The sequence below is a fragment of the Typopeltis vanoorti genome, chromosome 4 (assembly GCF_054136105.1).
Source record: "Typopeltis vanoorti isolate ZY-2024b chromosome 4, IOZ_Tvanoo_1.0, whole genome shotgun sequence".
Classification (NCBI taxonomy): Eukaryota; Metazoa; Arthropoda; class Arachnida; order Uropygi; family Thelyphonidae; genus Typopeltis; species Typopeltis vanoorti.
The window spans coordinates 58,439,193-58,458,685 of NC_143552.1; the positions used below are offsets into that span (position 1 = coordinate 58,439,193).

The 19,493-nt window shown below is 36.3% G+C and overlaps 1 protein-coding gene across 1 annotated transcript in view; it reads left to right on the forward strand.

Annotated features, from left to right (window-relative positions):
* COX7B (Cytochrome c oxidase subunit 7B) overlaps positions 1-19,493 on the forward strand; it is a 59,413-nt gene that overhangs the window by 11,080 nt on the left and 28,840 nt on the right. The window contains exon 2 of the mRNA XM_090391206.1: positions 7,553-7,725. Coding sequence (XP_090247332.1) covers positions 7,553-7,725 — 173 coding nt within the window. The remainder of the gene's footprint in view (positions 1-7,552; positions 7,726-19,493) is intronic.

A 19,493-nucleotide genomic window follows, 5' to 3' on the forward strand; every position in this document is an offset into this window, starting at 1 on the left:
TTTGAATTTGAACGAAAAAATATGATTTATTTTTAATAGAACAAAATTTGGAATAGGTTCCTTTTCATTCCCATCCATGAAAATCCACATTTCAAGTAATTCATGTCATACTTACAAAACATTTTTCATCTTCTTCCTAGTTGGTTCTCTAGAGATGTCAGATGACACACCCTTATCAATTTCATTTGATCCAAATACGATATGAACATTGATATCATATTCCTTGAATGTGGGCAGTAATAGGAAAGAGAAAGTTGCCCAGCTGGACTGAGCAAATTGCAGATGTAAGTGTATGTAAAGCCAGGAGGTAACATATCTATACACAAATACCAGGAGCTAAAAAACAATGGGATTGAGTCTGTTGCCTTGGTTAATATGCTGTGGCCTAAGATTGTTGGCATTAGTGAAACATAGCTGTTAATTCGATGTAGTAACTGGAATTGAGTGTTATGCCTGTTATTATTAATATCTATTTGGTTACAAAAATAAATTAAGCTAGACAGCAACCATGTTCACACAAAGTATACATATAAATTAAAACAAAACAGTATGGATGGTGGCCAATAAAAGCTGAAATAATTACTTAGTCCTAAAGTCAGGGTTTGCTGGAAAACGAACTAAGTGGGCTGAATGTGTGCCATCCAAATTCATGGGATGCCATCAACAATAATATGCCATCCAAATTATTGTTAAAATTAGAATGGTTAATCAAAACTTCACAGGCTTCAAGTTTCCATTCATACCAAGTTTTGGTATGATGTAAAGAACATTTCCAATCAATTTGGTGTAGGATGTTAAGAGCATGATCTGAAAGGGATCCTCACCAAAATTGTTGAATTTAATGTGCCATTTGTGTTCTTTTTTTTATGGATAGGTATTGTACATCCAGTTTCACCAATATAATATTTCATATAATTCACTGAAATAATTCACCAATTACAGTAAAATCTCTCTTAACCGGCAATACCATAACAGCAGCACTTTCAAAGTTAAACCCGAGTTGTTTTGTATTTTGCGCAGTCAGAACTCACGCCAACAAACAACATTCGTATATGTATGCTCCTAGCCCACATTGTGTTGCTATGGCTACTCCTGTTAAACATAAGAGAAATGTTCACACTCTCAAGTTAAAACTCGAATTTCTGGAGAAAATGGAGAGAGGCATCACTGGAATGAAATTAATGGAGGAATATAAATTTGGAAGTTCAACTTTGTATGATATAAAGAAACAAGGGTCAATTCCAGAGATTCATGATGCAAAGAGAATCTACAAAAGCTGCAGAAAATCCGAAAAACTGTACACCAATCTCGGTGTAAAGAATTAAGATTGTGTGTTATAAGGTGGTTTGCCCTGAAAAGATCAGAGGGAACTTGCATTTTCTGGACTGATGCTGCAATAAAAAGTGAAGGAATTGCATGGTAAAATGAAGATGCAAGGTGAGTATGGGTTTTCTGTTGGGTGGCTTAACCAATTCAAAGAAAGGTATGGAATCCGTGAACAGAGGAATGCTGATGAAGTGTCTGCAAACAAGTTTATTGAGCAGTTTCAGAAAATTGTGGATGAAAATAATGACTGTTGAACAAATATATAATATCGACGAGACTGGATTGTTATGGAGGTGTCTTCCCACGTTGACTTTGGCTTGTGTGACAAAAATCTCACTGAAGGGCTTTAAGCAGGACAAGTACCTTGTAACCGTGGTGGTATGTGCAAATGCTGCAGGTACACACAAAGTAAGTTTGTCAGTGGTAGGCAAGTACCGCAATCCACGGTGCTTTGAAAATGTGAAAAATCTGCCTATCCTTTATCAGGCACAAAAGAACGCATGGATGGATTGTGACATATTTAAAGAATGGTTTCATAGTGTATTCATGCCCAGTGTGAAGGAGCATTTAAGGAAGAAGGGTTTACCACCAGACAGAAAAGTGATTCTTTTCTTGGACAATTGCCCACTGGACAATTACCCTCAGCTGAAGACTTAAATGTGCAAAACATTTATGTTTCTTCCACCCAGTGTAACAAGCCTTATCCAACCAGTGGATGAAGGAGTCATCCAGAATATAAAGATGAACTACTGCTTCCTTTGTATGCGTTGATGTGTGAACTTTGAAGGTAGCATCCAAGATTTTCAGAAAGAGTTCACATTGAAAGACTCCATATTTACTTTGTCTGCCTATCTGTTAAAGTTACCTGGAAGAATGAAGAACATTACTTTATGTCACTGTTGGTGTAAATTGTGGCCAGTGATCATGTTTGAAGATGACAAATCGAGTGAAGATTTTCGTGGTTTTAAAACATGTCCTGTGTCCGACATCTTGGATTTAGTAACACATTTGGAGAAGATTAGCATTAGTGAAGAGGAGGTGCAGGCTTGGGTGGATGTAGACAATTCTGTTCCCGTCACAATCTCTCTCTTGATGATGACGATTCATCCTCCTCATCTTTTTCCTTTCCCTGTACTGGGAAAGGAGAAAGATGAGGAGGATGAAGATGAGGATGACAGCATGCAGACTAAGAAAGTTACTTGGAAGGAAGCTGACAAAGGATTGCAAACTTTCATAAGATTTGCCGGACAATGTTCATCTATGTCAGCACATGATGTTATGGAACTTCATTGTATACACAGTGAATTTTTAAAGCTCCAGCAACAATCTTGTAAGCAGGCAGACATTCAAAGTTATGTTATGTTGTCACACTAAGAAATTTACAACAACTTTCATGTGCTAATACATATTGTAATTTTTTCGTGGTAATTTGCTGTTTGAATTTGATTTTGTGAAATATAAAATTATATTTATGTGTTTTAAATTTAAAAAAATCTGCATGATTTTTGATGTTATTTATTTAATTATGGCTGGCAGATCGAAAATGACCAACAAACTTCACGTGCTGCAATTTCTACAAATGGCATCACAAAACATGAACAGGTAAGTTCTCGAAATATATATTCAATTGTCCAGCAAAATCTTGTATCCAGAATCAGCAAAGTCCTGTTGTTTCCAGTTAAGAGAGATTCTACTGGCCACCATCCATACTGTTTTGTTTTTATTTATATACTTATATGAGTAACTTTGTGTGAACATGTTTCTCTCTAGCTTAATATATTTTTGTAACCAAATAGATATTAATAATAACAGTACTCTAGCATTGATGTAGTAATGTTTTTTTCTCACCACAGGTCAGGCCAATACTTTTAAGAGTTGACCAAATCAATGTAATTTTAGCATACTATGTAGATTGTAGTGCTGCTTGTTTCTTTGTATATATGTGTATACTCCAGATGATGACTTTAATGTGAAGTTTGAAACGTAGAGTGATTATTTCAGTTTATATTAAACTGAAGTTTTATTCTAACACGGTAGTTGTTTCCATAATTTTTATAATGTAGTCTGATCACCGTGTAACCATGAAGGAAACTACTGTATAAAGTCTTGTTCAGGTTACCAGGATTTGAAGGTAGATACCTCATCTCTTGTGGTTTGAAAGAAGTTACTTTATCATCTGGTGCAAAGCAGGTAAGATACCGAGATGATAGAACATTAGTTATACGGATAGATTTTTACATTTTGACATCTCTTAGACACTATATGGTTACTCATAGGCTTTTGGGAATGAAGTCTCTGCTAGAAATAGTAGGGTGACAACTACTTTTTCCACACAGAATTAGTAAGACAGTTACAAATATCAATGCATATGTAGGATTCCAACCCACAGCTTGTTGGTTGGAAGGTGGGTATGCTATCCACTTTCCACTGAGTACATTTCCTAGGCCTTTGATCATTTCTGACATTGTCTTTTTACCAAACCACCATCCTATAGTCTTTCTCCTGTTCTTTGTGTGAGAAATCTCATATGATTCAAATCTCTTTACCATTCTCAAGTGGGGGCGAACAAAATATACTGAATTTTCAGCTATTATTATTCTTGTGTTATTACCTTGAAGACAGAACCTGCTTTACTCTCTTACTTTTAATGTTTGATTTCCTGTCCAGATTGGTTTCTCTTCTTGGGAAGACTTTCACACCTAGGTCATCCTGGTATAAACATGTCATGACCATGGCTTCCTAAGCCTCTAAAAAAATACTCTTTTTTATTTAAAACACCACTGTTCAGCTCAACTCCTAATACTTTATGAATCAGTGACATCAAATCTATTGAACTGTAAAATATTGTTTTCACATTTGAGGTGGGGCACCCAAAACCTAACTAGTTGAGAATTCCTCTGGTCACTTTCTCAATAGGTGCACTTTCTGCATTGTGCCTTATTTATAGTACTTTCACACTGGCAGCAGTCCACACAATGCTGCTCTGATTACTGTGGGAACTGGCCTTTCATAATGATTGTAAAGATTTGGCTTTTCCCAAGATCATTGTTTGCTTTCTGCATCCAATGACTGCATTATAAACAGACATTACCATGTATATTCAGCAACTGAAAATTTGAAAGAGCATGTTAGAATGTGTATTGTCTGGTGGTTCAATAAAACAATTTTGTGTGTGGGTGTGAGGAAGAGGATGCTTTTGGTTATATAGGGTCATTTTGATTCAGTTTGTCTATTTACACTAATTTTTGCTAAATATAGTACATACTATAAATGTCTGTATTGTATTTAGTGAAACAATAAAACTACTTGTTTGTTGCTTCTGCATTATAGTGTGTTGAAGATGGGATGTTTTTTTACAGTATAGTGACATTTCATTCCAATCTCCAGTTTATGTTTATTTACAAGAAATGAACATAAACTGGGTTGTGTATGCCCAGATTTGGGTGCCAGGGTTTCTTCTTGATGGGGAGAAGGTAGAGAGGATTCAGAGGCGAGTGACCAAGATGATAGCAGGTCTATGGAATGAATCTTATGAGAATAGGTTGAAGATTTGTGGGTTGCAGAGATTGGTTGATTGGCGGAAAAGGGGTGATATGATTGAGACATTCATATTACTAAGGGTTTCATTAAGATTAATTCAGAGGATATTTTTCAGAACAGGTCTGATGGTGGGAGGACTAGGGACCATCCATGGTAACTGGGCAAGAGTGTGGTTAGCAAAGGTGTTAGAACTAGGTTTTTTACTTGGAGAGTGGTGAATGAGTGGAATAAGTTGCCAGAGTCTGTTGTGGGTGCTATGACTGTAAATGAGTTCAAGGCAAAGTATGATAGATACTGTGTGGAAGCTGAATAGTTGTTCTTGACATGATGTTTAGGGCCTCCCTCGATGAGTCTAAGGACTCCTTGGAGTTGCCTATAATAATATATTGGCTGAAGAATTTTTAATAATAAAAACACCAAGTTTCCCCAACTGGGCTGTTTGGCTTCGTCAGGGCATACAAAAGTGATACAAAACAACTTAACCAGTCTATGAAGGAATAAACAGAATACAAATGTTTTTTTACAAATTCAGAAGAATGCATTACATCAAACGCATGGAGTGTGTATGATATCAATTATTGTTATGTAAGTACGTTCTGTAGTTTTCAGCGAAATTAAACTCTGGCATACTTAGTGATCTTATAATGGTCTTCCAAATGTCAGCTAGAATTAATCCTTGATTTCTGTTGAGGCTGTGTTTAGTATGAATGACTACTATAGCTTCTTTGATGTTTTGGGAGCGGAAGTCTTCCTCTAGGTAAGGTATGGAACTTTTGTCCCATTCGATGGAATGGTTCGTTCTTGAGAAATGTGAAATGTCTTCCCTGTTGTTCACATCTCTAATGTGTTCTCTTTTTCTAATTTCTAAACTTTTTGAGATTTGATCTATGTAGTTTAAATCACATGAACAGGGGATGTTATAGACACCACCGTATTTGAAAAAAGCATTACTATCTTTCGGAGATCTTAACAAGTGGTGGATAGTCTTTATAGGTTTGAAAGTCACTCGTATTTCATATGGTTCGAGGAGTGTAGCAGTCTTTTTTGAAACTGTCCCAGCATTAGGAATGGCAGTAGATTTGTAATGGATTATCTCATATATCAAAAACCCTGATAGACAGTGGTTATCCAAAAAATCTGATCCATAAGATACTTTTCAGTGACCCCCCCACAACAACAATCTGAAGAAATCCATTACAAATCCTCTATTGCCATTCCTTATGCTGGGGCAGTTTCAAAAAATATTGTTACACTCCTCAAACCATACAAGACAAGTTATTATAATATAATATATTATAAAATATTATAATAATAGTATATATTATAATATATATAATTATATTATATATAATATCTATTTGGTTTAGCCTGTATATGCATTTCTCAGTTATAATAAATAACTTTAAACAACACGCTGATCTGATATCTGTCAATGCACTATCTCCAAAAAAAATTGCGAACCTGTGTGCTTCTAGTAAGTTGTCATGACTGATGAGTTTGATATGATAAGATAAAGAGAGAGAGCTCTGATTAAGGTATTGAGTTCCTGCATTGTCTTTAATCTACACTTCAATCCCTCACTTCCAAAAGTGCAGTGTGGCTGGCGCAGTTGGAAAAAAAATTTTTTTTTGCTAGACAGTAGAATGAGGGAGATTGGATAGATCATAAACATATAGCTGGTGGCGATTAGAAATAAAGCCGACCTTACATGCAATAGAGATTAGGGCAAGGCAGGAAGTAGAAGAAAGAGAACGTTAATAGAGTACAAGTGAGTGAGGATATAAAGATAAAAACTTTAGTTATATACAACCTTACAAATACATAGTACATATAACATCTGTAATATATAATAGTAAAAAGTAAAACTTTACAGCTGTGAGCAAGAGGGTGAGGAATGGTTTCTTTGCATCAAGGGTGGTTGAACCATGGAATGCATTTCATGATAGTGGTGAGAGCACGAATGATCAAGGAGTGGTATGATACTTTTTCCTAAGAAGGACCTCCCACGATGAGTCTTTTGACTCCATGGAGGCCTGAATCATAACAATAATGTAGTGGATGAAAAGTCTTACTACTTCACAGGTTTTTGAAAGGTGGAAAATTCTTAACATTTAGTGAAACAACAATTTTCAGGTTGTTGAAGAAATGTGATATCATTAATGAATATGCACTGGTCAGTTTTGAGTTCTTCATATGAGTAACATCCTTTTACAGTACACCTCGAAACCCATAGAACAAGTTTCTTCTCTTCCTCATTCATCCCTGCTACTGCAGTACTGTGGAACAGTCTTCCCCCTGACGTATTTCCCAAGGAATACAATATACATGCGTTCAAATCAAATGTAAACAAGTTTCTCCTTTCACAACCCATCACCCATATATGGTACTAAAGTACTATAGGTTGACCAGCCAACCTCCTGTATATGGGCCCAACATAAAAAAAAAAAAAAAAACTTCTTTGCATCCGTTTTTTTTTTTTTGTTCCACGAGTGACTATGTATGCACTGATGTAGCAGATACTGTTTTCTAATAATTTTTTTTTTAATAGACTAAGCAGTTATCATAGTTAAACTTAGTACAGCTTTTTAATAATTTTATAACCATATAAATGTATTTTTTTTTCCATTATGTCTTGCTGTATTTCACTTCTTTTGAATATTTTTCACATGATTACAAAATTTTTCAGGCAATGGCTACAGAAATATGTCAGATTACACTCCATCTCATTTTAAGCCACCTAGTCTGAATGATATGCCAGTGCCCTCAGGTTCATGGGCATCAGAATATAGTAAAAAGCAAGGAAAATATAATCTGCAACTTGCATTAGGGTTAGGATTTTTTGCATTTACTACAACAGTAGTAAGTATAGTTATGGATTGGTGTTACTCTTATGTATCTTTATTTAAATTTGTTTTTAAAATTTGTATAGGGAAAAAAATGACAAAAATAAAACTCAATAGTGCCATCATCAGATGAGTTTTCCCACAAAAAATTTGTAGCAAGACTTATCTTAAAATATTTTAATGAAATTTTGTGTAGTAAAAGATGAACATATGCTATTATTTATGCACTTAAGTCTAACACATTGCAAAACTTAAAACACTTTACCTACACTGCCATTTATTGACCATGCAATCACTACTCCTTCAGGCATCACTTTTTCACTACTTGCCCAAGTGAAAAAATAAATTAAAAAATCTATACATCTTTGGCTGATGTGTAGTGTGGGGGGGAAAATCTAGTTCCATTTATCTTTGCTAACTAAAAATTTGTTCATTTTGCTTACTTTTTCAGGGATGAGATTCTTTTTTATCTCACCTCCCACCATTGATAGAAAATTTTATCTTCTACATCTCTCCATTAAAAACCATTAGAAAAGTAACTTATTTCTGTCATATTCTCACTTCATCACTTATTTAGAACTTATTTACCGTTAACTCTGTTTAATTTACTATCAGATTTAGATATTTAATCCAAAGTAGATTTTATCTCTCAGCATATAAAATATTGTTCTGCATGATTTTTAGTTAATTTATTGTGAACTATGCTTGATTCAATTTAAATATCACCCTGTTGATAATTTAGTTTTGATTAATTATAATTTTAAAATATCATAGATACTCTGATAAAATACTTTTTTCCTCTGGATTTTTCATTTTTGTCCTTTGAACATCTTATTTTCAAAAGTTGATTTCAGACATAATTTTTAACACCCAACTGGATTTTTTTTTTTTTTTTTTAACTCTTGTACAAACTGAATGCCTGTTAACTTTGAATATCTGACATCACTTCTGAGAGGTGGCAGTAATAGCAAGGTTTTTCATTGGGTTAAAGTATATTCAACAAAAAGAATTCTTGTTTTTATCCTTATACCACAGCCAATCAACTGAAAGGATGCATACGAAATAATTTCAAGACTAGGTTATTTTTGGGAGAAATTATTTTATATATTTACAAGCACAATATGTTGCATTTTCATAATACAGCACCCTCCCTTCTGAAGTATGTAAATACCATGCATTATGGTGAGTAACTACTTACATTATATATTATTTACATTGTATTATGTACATTATGTATATTATTTTGACCTTTATTGAGGTTTCACTGGTAGAAGCTAGTCCCATGCTGATGCCAAGTTATCACAATGGCAGAAAATCATTTTTCGAAAACTTGATACAACAGTGTCAAATCCAGAGTATTGTAATAACATGGTCATGCTGCTCCAGAATCCAATGGCAGTGAACTTTACACCATCACCAGACACTTGGCATTGCCCTCTGATGCTAGGCTTGTGCACAGCCATGGAAACCCATGTTCTTCAGCTCCCAACAAACAGTCATGGTGTTGGTGTTGCTTGCAGAGGCATTTTGGAACTTGGTAGCAAGTGTTTCAGCTGAGGGTTGACTTTTTTTTATGCCATATGCTTCAGCACTTTGTGGTCCTGCTCTGTGATTTTATGTGGCCTACTACCAGGTTGCAGTTGTGCTATTGTTGTTACTCCTAGGCATTTCCACTTCACAATAACATCACTTACAGTTGATTAGGACAACTGCAGCAGGGTAGAAATTTCCTGAACTAAGTTGTTGCAAAAATGGCACCTACAATAGTGCTTCCTCAAAAGTCTGAGATCTTCAACATGGCCCATCTTATTATTAATGTTGTCTATGAAGAATGCAAGACTGCATGCTTCCTTTTATATCTGCATGAGCCATTGTTGATGTATATAGCCATATCCACTACTACTACTATTATGAAGAGGTGTCCAGATATTTTTGATCAGATAGTGTATGTAGCATATCAGATCTGATATGCCATATAGACAAGAGAACTCCAGATATTGTGTAGAATGAGGCCTCGGTTTCTATTCAAAGTGCTTTAGATCATATTTCTTGATGGTCCTTTACATTGAGAGTGGCTAATAGGTATGACATGGAGGCAGATGACCAATTAGTTTCATGTTTTTTGGAAGTGAGGCCAGTTTTTACCTTTTTTTTTTGTTGTTGTATTTGAAGTCATGAATTTTTTATGGATTTCAAAACCCCTTCACTGTTTGATGTATGCTTTGCTTCAAGAATACAGTCTTGTAAATGCCAGAGCATTTATTGAAAGGGGCATTGTCCTTTGGAGAGCATAGGAAATTTTGTAGGATCTGAACTGGTGCAAAAGCAGTTCTAAGATGGTTGGGCTGGTTATAGGCTATATAATGAATTGTTGATGTATTTACACTCCTATGAAATTAGTGATTTTTCTTGCGTTATTTTCTTAGAATAAAGTTTTTTTTATAATAATATTACTGCTGGTTTTCGTGTAATTGTATGGTATTTTTATGTATGGTTATTTTTATTTTTTTTATTAAAAAAAATTTTTTTTTTTGCATACTGTAATATAAAAGTAGTACTAAAAGAGTGCCAAAACTCTGCAAGAACAATCTAGCAGCAACAAAGAGAAATGCTAGTCACATTGTTAACAAGGTGGCTTATTCCAGTGAACATAATCATGCCATTTTGTAAACTAATTAGGATATCCAGTATAAATTAACTTTGGAAATATCTAGACCAGGGGTCTGCAAACTTTTTAGACCATTGACCCCTTCATGGAATCCTTCATGGAATCGACCCCCAATCATGTTAAATAAATGAATGAATGTTATCAATAATCTTCTTCTTCTTCTTCTTCTACAGCTTTTCCCACTTAAGTGGGGTCACTGTTTGTTATGAGTCTCCTCCACACCTTCCTGTCTTGGGCTGTCACCACATCCAAGTTCTTCATCTTCAAGTCCTCTTCTACCAGCTCCCTCCTTCTCTTCTTTGGCCGCCCACGCTTCCGCCTTCCTTGCACATCCATCTGCATGACCCTTCTTCCCACATATTCGTCCTCCCTCCTCATCACATGACCAAACCATCTCAACCTTGCCTCCTGTATTTTCGCTCCTAAGTTCGTAACTTTCACTGTTCCCCTGACACAGTCATTTCTCAGATGATCCTTTCTGGTCACACTGCACATCCACCTAAGCATTCTCATCTCTGCTACTTCCATCCTGCTGATGTTATTTTTCCTCAGGGCCACAGTTTCTATAGCATATGTCATAGCTGGCCTCACTACTGTCCTATAAATTTTGCCTTTCAGATTGATCGGCACCCTCTTATCGCATAACACTCCAGCCATCTCACTCCAGTTCCTCCAACCCGCTTGTATCCTGCATCCCACTTCCTTCTCAGCTCCTCCATCTTCTTCCACTGTTGAACCTAAGTATCTAAAGTCTCTCACCTTCCTGATGACATTTCCTTCCAGCTCCAGATCCGTCTCCTGGCCACCGCCCACTGCGCAACACATATACTCTGTCTTACTTCTGCTCAGTCTCATACCTCTCTCTTCCAGTACTTTTCTCCATCTTTCCAGTTTAGTTTCCGCTTCTTCTCTTGAATCTACACACAGCATGATGTCATCTGCATATAACATTGTCCAAGGTGCATCTTCTCTCACCTCCTCTGTTACCACCTCCATCACAATATTAAACAGAAACGGACTTAATGCTGACCCTTGATGTAAGCCAACTGTTACTTGAAAACTTTCTGTCTGTCCCAAACAGGTCCGAACATTTCTATACATTTCCCACACCAACCTGACATATTTCTCCGGCACCTTCTTCTCCCTCAGACACCTCCAGACTTCTTGCCTTGGCACTCTATCGTATGCTCTCTCCAGATCAATAAATACCAGATGTATTTATTGATCCCTTTGTTTCTCTCGATATTTTTCCATCATCTGTCGTAACCCAAAGATAGCATCTGTTGTTGATCTACCAGGCATGAAGCCAAATTGTTCCTTTGCAATCTCCACCTCCTCCCTCAATCTACCATCAAGAACCCTTTCTAGGATCTTCATTGTGTGGGATATCAACTTTATTCCTCTGTAATTTTTATAGTCTTGTGCATCCCCTTTACCCTTGTAGATGGGAACAAGAGTACTCTCCCTCCATTCCTCGGGTATATTTTCCTGTTGGCAAACTTTCATGAACAGGTCCCACAGCAGGTCAATTCACTCTTCCCCCAGTGCCTTCCATGCCTCCACTGGAATTCTGTCGGGGCCCACTGCTTTTCCATTCTTCATCCTCTTCATGGCCTTCGTCACTTCCATTCTACTGATGTTCTGCACCATCCCCTCAGAAGGCTGCCCATCTCCTCTGTGAGTCCTTGCATTTTCCTCATTCAAAAGTCCCTCAAAGTATATTTTCCATCTGTTTCTTATGTCCACATCCCTCCATAATACTCTTCCTTCAGCATCTTTGATCTGCCTCACATGTAAGATGTCCTTAGCTGCTTTATTTCTACATTTCGCTAGTTGGTAAATTTTTCTCTGTCCTTCCTTTGTTTCTAATTGATCATACAGATCTTGATATGCCATGGCCTTCGCCTGTGCCACAACTCTCTTGGCTTCTTGCTTTCTCTCTTTGTAGACCTCTCTGTCCTCTTCCACTCTTGACTCATCCCACTTCTGCTTTGCCTTCCTCTTAGCTGTCACTGCCACTTGTACATCATTATTCCACCACCAACCCTCCTTCTGCTCTCTAATCTTTCCAGATGTCTCACCAAGCACCTCGATTGCACAGCTCAGGATTACTTTTGAATTATGTTTCCACCAATCTTGTACACTTTCCAGTCCATCCGAAATCCTCTCTAGCACTCTCTCCCTAAAACAATTCCTCACACTCTCCTCTTTTAAGCGAAACCACTTAATTGTCTTCATCCCATGGCAACCAGAAGTTCTTATCTTCGATCTTATTTTAAAGTATGCGCACAGCAGTCGGTGTTGTTGTGCTACTTGATCTGTTGGAATTACTTTACAATTTGTCACAACCTTAAGATGTTTTCTTCTAGTCAAAATGTAGTCAATTTGTGAGCTGTTGTTACCACTTCTAAATGTTATCAAATGTTCTTCCCTCTTGAAGAAAAATGAGTTCACAATTGCCAGATCAAACGCTACTGCAAAGTCCACAGCCCTCTCTCCTTCCTGGTTCATCATTCCCACTCCGTGGCCACCATGCACCCTTTCACAGTCTCTATTCTGTCGTCCTATGTGCCCGTTCAAGTCTCCTCCGACAATCATCATCTCATTTTCTTCCAATTCCCTCATTTCTTCATCTAACACGTTCCAAAACTCATCTTTTTCCTCTGCTGTACAACCAACTTGCGGGGCATATACACATAATACGACCACCCGCTCTTCTCCAAGACCCAATTTCATTCGCATGATCCTGTCGTTCCTTCTACCCACGTCCAGTACTTCACCCTTCATTCTGCCACACACCACAATTCCTACACCATTTCTTCCCTCGTTATTCGCTCCAGAGTAGAATAATTTATATCCATCTCCCAGTTCCTTTGCCTTTCCCCCTTTCCACCTTGTCTCCTGCACACATAAAATGTCCAACTTCCTCTTCCTCATCATGTCTGCCACCTCTCTTCCCCTTCCAGTCATGCTTCCAGCATTCAGTGTTCCCACTCGCAACATCCTCTCCACCTGCTGGGCTCGCTTCTTTAACCGCACCTGCCCTTGATGCGGTAGCCCTCGTCCACTTCTCACAGCTGTAGGGCGATGTGGCTGCGCGTCGCTTAAGGGGTACGCCCTAGCCCTTATATCATTTTCTCTTCGACTCATAATCATAGTTTGAGTTGGCACTGAAGTTTTCCGACCGGATGCCCTTCCTGACATCAACCCTCACATTTATCCGGGCTTGGGACCGGCACCTATTGAGGCTAGCTTGCCTCCTTCGGTAGCTGCATAAGACGAAATGACTTAGCAAGATAGGAAAGACTCACCCCTAGCCCTCGAATACTCTAATAGCATCAGGGGGAAGGAGCAAGGACAGGAGAAAGAAGCAAAGAAAGAAGAGGAGGGACCAGTCTACAGAATAATATAACAGATATATATTACATGAAGTAAGGCATGGTCCAGCATCAGGTACCTCGGGTTTGCCATGCCCGTACTCACTAAAGTGAGCCCTTGAGGAAATCAATAATAAATTTCTTAATTTAAAAATAATTCCTGTACCCTTTTACTTCATTACTGCTTCTCGATAAGAAATATTTAAAGAAAATACTTATGAAGAACATTAAAAATTTACTCACATTTTATTGATTTACTTGGAAGAGTTAATGAGAAGGATGTGTTTGATAAATAGTAGCGATTGCATCATATTGGTGAGTTTTAGATTTGTTTGGTCGTTTAATCTTTTCTTTCAGTGCCTTAAAAAAAAAAAAAAAAAAAAAAAATGAAGATCTGTGATTTTCTTATCAGAGTGAACCCTTTCAAGATGGTCTTTCATCTTTGCAGGCTTCATGGCATCATTTCTGAAAGTCTTTTCACATAATAGCACATAGGCATTATTTCATTGGTAATTGATGGTATAAATCAATTGGCATTGCTAGAGCTTTTGCCACCTGGGTTTGCTGCCCCTCCATGAGTCCATGAGTTTGCTGCCCCTCTCAATACACACTAAAAATACCACAAAAAGTGAAAACGAGTGAGGTTCAAAGTGCCGTGCCCTCCCCTAGCTACGTCACTGTATAAATCCAAATATTAAATACTCTTGCGAATACTGTCGGCATTTCTTACTATCAGGAGCAGACATTATGGGCACTATAACTTTAAAAAAATTACACAGTAAATTCAAAGTTATCAGATCACTGACCACCACTCTTATAGCTATGGGGAATAAATGCACACTAGCCCTGATTGTCTCCCTTCTAGATGTCTTCATCAGGGAGAGCATGCACTTCTCCCTTGTTGGCTCAGTCAATCAGCCAGTTGGCTTTGCATGTTTAATAGGTGTTGCTCAAAATCGTTTTAGGTGTTTATTGACTCCCTTTTCACTCCTAGACATTTATGGATCCCTTGGATAGCCACATCGACCCCCAGAGGTCTATCGACTACTTTGCTGCCCTTGATCTACACCATCGGTTCCCAACCGGTGGTACAGTACCCCTCGGGTTACATGCTGGGCCGTTCAGGAGTACACGAAAAATAATCGGTAATGGCAGAAAAACAAGTAAACTATTTTACATTAAGATAGGCACTGAACAAAAGTGTCAGTATTTAAAAACAGCTATTTTAAAAACAAGGGGTAGAATTTATAGAAATGGGTTTAAAAGGGGTACGCAAGTGGAAAAAGGTTGGGAACCACTGATCTAGACTAAAGCAAATCATTAGATGGATGATGTGGTGGGAATTGAAAAAGTTGAAAAGTAATTAGAGGACAGATGAGATGATTTGAGAGGCATTAGAAGAATGTGAACAGTAAGTAGCAAGGGGGAGACTGAATCAGCTAAGATATTGCATAATAATCAAGTAATTAAAATTTATTACAAAAAGGATTATATTGTATGGAGATTAAATTATTAAACATGTAATTGATGATAGTATGAGAGAGGCACCCAGAAAACACTATAAGTTTTCTGGGTGCTAAAAATCACAAATTTAATGAATGTAATTTAAAAGCAAAGCAAAAGAGATAGTAGTTCTTGTAGTAATAAATTATTTCTGGTGATACAGTATGAGAGAGAGGATATAAAAAGACTACTGGAAGAAGTGGGAGTGAAGAATAAGAAAGCGATATATTGATATGATATATCATTCAATGATAACAGTTGCTAAATGAAAAGGTATTGGCATTGCATGGGATGTATTTAAAAAATACATCAATGATGCAACATCAGAATGCATCTGTAGAGTTAAAGAAAACTCAAAATGGAAGTGAAATGGATATGCAGTCTTATTAAGCAAGCAACCCTTAAGAAAAAGGTGATGTGAAAAGAATACCATGTGCATAAGGATGATGCTAGTAATAAAAATTATAAAGTTCGGGCTAGAAGAGTTATAATTATCATATAGAAAGCTATGTGTGAGTATGAAAAACTGGCTCTGCCAGTTAAAGACAACCGAAAAAAATGAATGTAGGTTGCAGATGTAGAAGAGATTGTTCAGATAATTATCATTATTGTACAGGCACTCCATTTGTCAAAGACTCATTGTGGGAGACCCAAACTATCCACACAATTTATCATCTTTCCTTGAACCCATTAATAGACAAATAGACAAAGCACTCACAACTGACTCTGCAACCCATTCCTCTCATTCACAACTCTCCAAGCAAAAAATCTAGTCCTCACACCTCTACTAACCACACCTTAATTCAACTTCCAGAGATGACCTCTTGTTCTGTCCCCCCCTTTCTAGCCAAGTGCTGAAACACCCCTATATCAATCCTGTAAAACCCTCTAAGCAACCTAAATGTTCCTATCATATCCTTCCTCTTTTCTTTCAATCGACTAACTTCTGCAATCCACACACCCTCAGTCTCTCCTCGTAAGAAACATTACACAGACCACTCACCATCTTCGTTGTTCTCCTCTCCACTGCTTCCTCATTCCCAAGAAATCCCGGAGACCAGACCCAAGCATAGCAATCCAGATGTGGATGTATCACGCCGTTAAAGAGGAATAACTTCCTTATCTCTACTTGTTAGTGTGTTCTTCAGTAGCCAAGTAATCTTATGGGCTACCTTAGCAATATGTCCTCTAAACTTTAACTCTGTCTACCACCATCCCTGAATATTTGGTTTCCTCTATTTCATGGAGCACATTGCCATCAATGTGATACACAGCTTGTAATCTATTTATCCCAAAAGGCATAATTTTACGTTTCTCGACATTAAACTGATACCCATTATCATCTGTCCATGCTGACAGTCTATTTAAATAGTCTTGCAAGCTCTCCAGACAAGTATTTATCCTATACTTAATTGGATAATTTACACCATATAATTTCAGTGTTTTGAATAGTTTTTCTCCAGACAGCAAAACTAAATACTGATCTGTGTTTATATTTTCATCATTTCTTAGCCATTTTGTCTTAAAGTAACAATATGATCCTGATAAGCCCCATTTGATTGGAATCTAGCTTGTTCTTCTCCATATTTCTTCCACAATTTTCTAAGCTCCTCGCATGTCATCTAATCCAGGAAGTCAAGGACTCATCGAGGGAGGCTATCAATCATCCAAACCAAGCTATCATACCTTCCCTTAAATTCATTCACACTAGATGCATTCAATACCCCTAAAGGCAAACTATCCCACTTGTTCACTGCTCTGTGACAGAAAATCCTAGCTCTTACCCCTTTCTCGACTGTGAACAAACAACTTACATGGATGTCCCCATGTTTTCTCCCCACCTTCCTTATAACGAAACATTTCATCGGATGCTATCCTATAATACCTTCAAAAGTTTATAGACCTCTATCATCACCCCCTCTTTCTCCTGTTAACCCTCCAACTTGCTAGGACATATATATACGTCCAGCTAAATCTGGATATGATTCATAACATCTGTTGAAAGAACATGGAGTTTGACTGTTCTGTCCTTTAGAAGGTACGATAATCCTTCATGCTGTAGCGAACACTTAAACAGATTATCTCGCAAAGCTGAGTCCCAGTTCTCTATAACAAGGAATGCAGTCCCTTGTTTTATGCTGGGCAACTTGACTGCTAGTTATATTAGAGAGACTAAAATTATAGAAATAATTTTTATTTTTTGTACAGTTTATAATTCCAAGACAAAATATAAATCCTTGCATACTTTCTTCACTTAAATATTGCATTACCTTGAAGAACTAATGTTTAATGTTTTTGTGCTAATTTTGTTATATCATATCACTAAGTACAAAACTGATATGTATATATTTTCTGCTAGTTTATATATTTTTCTACAATTTTGAAGTAAGCGATACTTTTGCATATATTCTCTGATACAAAATATGTATATGTGCATTCATCAAATGTGAAATTTCATATTTTCGCAATAGAAATGAACTTTATTTAGACTTTGATAGTTTAGCCCCCACCCCCACCCCTCCAGCTGCATGATAGAGAGAGAGATGCCTGATTGTACTGTTTCCATTTCATCTTTCAAGTAAATTATTTCACCAAAAAAAATGAAAAATATAAATAATAAAATAAAATAATTAAAATATATAAATAATGTTAACATTTTCCACTTGCCAACACACTACTACACATAGCACTGATGTTATATAAGTTCCAAATTTTTTTTGTGTGGGAGATTTATATATATATATATATATATATATATATATATTCATATTTATATATACCGACTATAACCGAGACTAGAATAATAATTAAATTTATTCAAAACGCAACGTTTCTTCGGATTGTCCGACTTCTTCAGGTGTGGGAACATAGAAAACAAGTAAACACTATAAGAAACATCGTATCACTATAAAACGACTATCATAAAATCAGTTAGCTTTGAACTGTAGCTACAGTCCGTGTTGAAGTTCTATTGTTAAGTACCTGTGTGCATCTGATTTCACATGTGTGTGCCAATATCGGATAGCAGAGCTGAAAGAATCCGGTAGATTATAGCTGAGGTTATTATTTATGTGATGAGGGTCCATAACAATTTCCTTAGACTCGACTATGCGTCGCTCCACCTCGTCACGGCATATATGAAGGTTTGAGGTTGTTGTGTGTATATATATATAATACCTTAATTGTATTCCAAACAATTCTGAATAGTAGGGCAAATCATTCTCTGAGATGTTTTATTTCTTAATTTTTGAAACATTCTGTGCACCACAATATTGCCTAATACAACTTTTTTTTCAAATATGCCTATTATAAGATTGTTTTTTGTAAATAAGAATACAGTTTGCCGAAACTTTGTGTATTAAATTTTCATATCAGTGTGTGCTATAAATTAGAAATTTTCAAAGTAGCACGAATATTTTTTATTACAAAACAGCAAAGTTTGATAATAAATATTTGCACTACAATAAAGTTCGACAGATTGAACAATATTATTGCATTATTTCTTTTCTCCTGTGGGAGAAAAATTGTAAAATGTCACTTGTATAATTATAGCAGATTTTCTATTGGCAAAAATGGTAAGAAAATAATCATTTACACTTTCATTTCAAAACACAAAGAAAGAACATTGTAAATTCACCCAATGAAAAAGAAAATACTAATATTTTTCTTCTATTATTATCTGGTTTTTTTCTTGTAATAGAAAAAGAAATTTTGAATACTGTCTGAAAGCTTTCAAACAGTAGAAATGTAAAGTAGTTATGTAACTGAGTTCTAGAACAGGAGAGGGGGGGGGCAGGGAGTTGCAGTAAAAAATCCTAAAAAGGAGCATAAATTTTGAATCATTCCATACAGGATATCCTTCCTATTATATTTTCAAGATATCTACTGGATATTATAGTAATCTCCAGGATATTACTGGATATTATTGTAATGTGCATCCTGCAAAAAAAAAAAAAAAATCTGTTGCAATTTTAAGCAAAAGGAGACGAAGAGTCTGATAAAATACCATTTGATATAAATTTTTGATACCAAAAAAGACACAATCGGAAACCGAGTAATGCAGTTTATAATCATTTGTTGTTCATAAAAAAAAAAAAAAATCGTTCCTAAAATTGAAATGTTGAGGATCCATATAAAGGTATTTTGCAAAGAAAGAAAGAAAGAAAAATGTCATATTTATTTCACTAAATGTTATTTAAAAATATAAATATTTGACAAAATATTTTAAATGCAAGC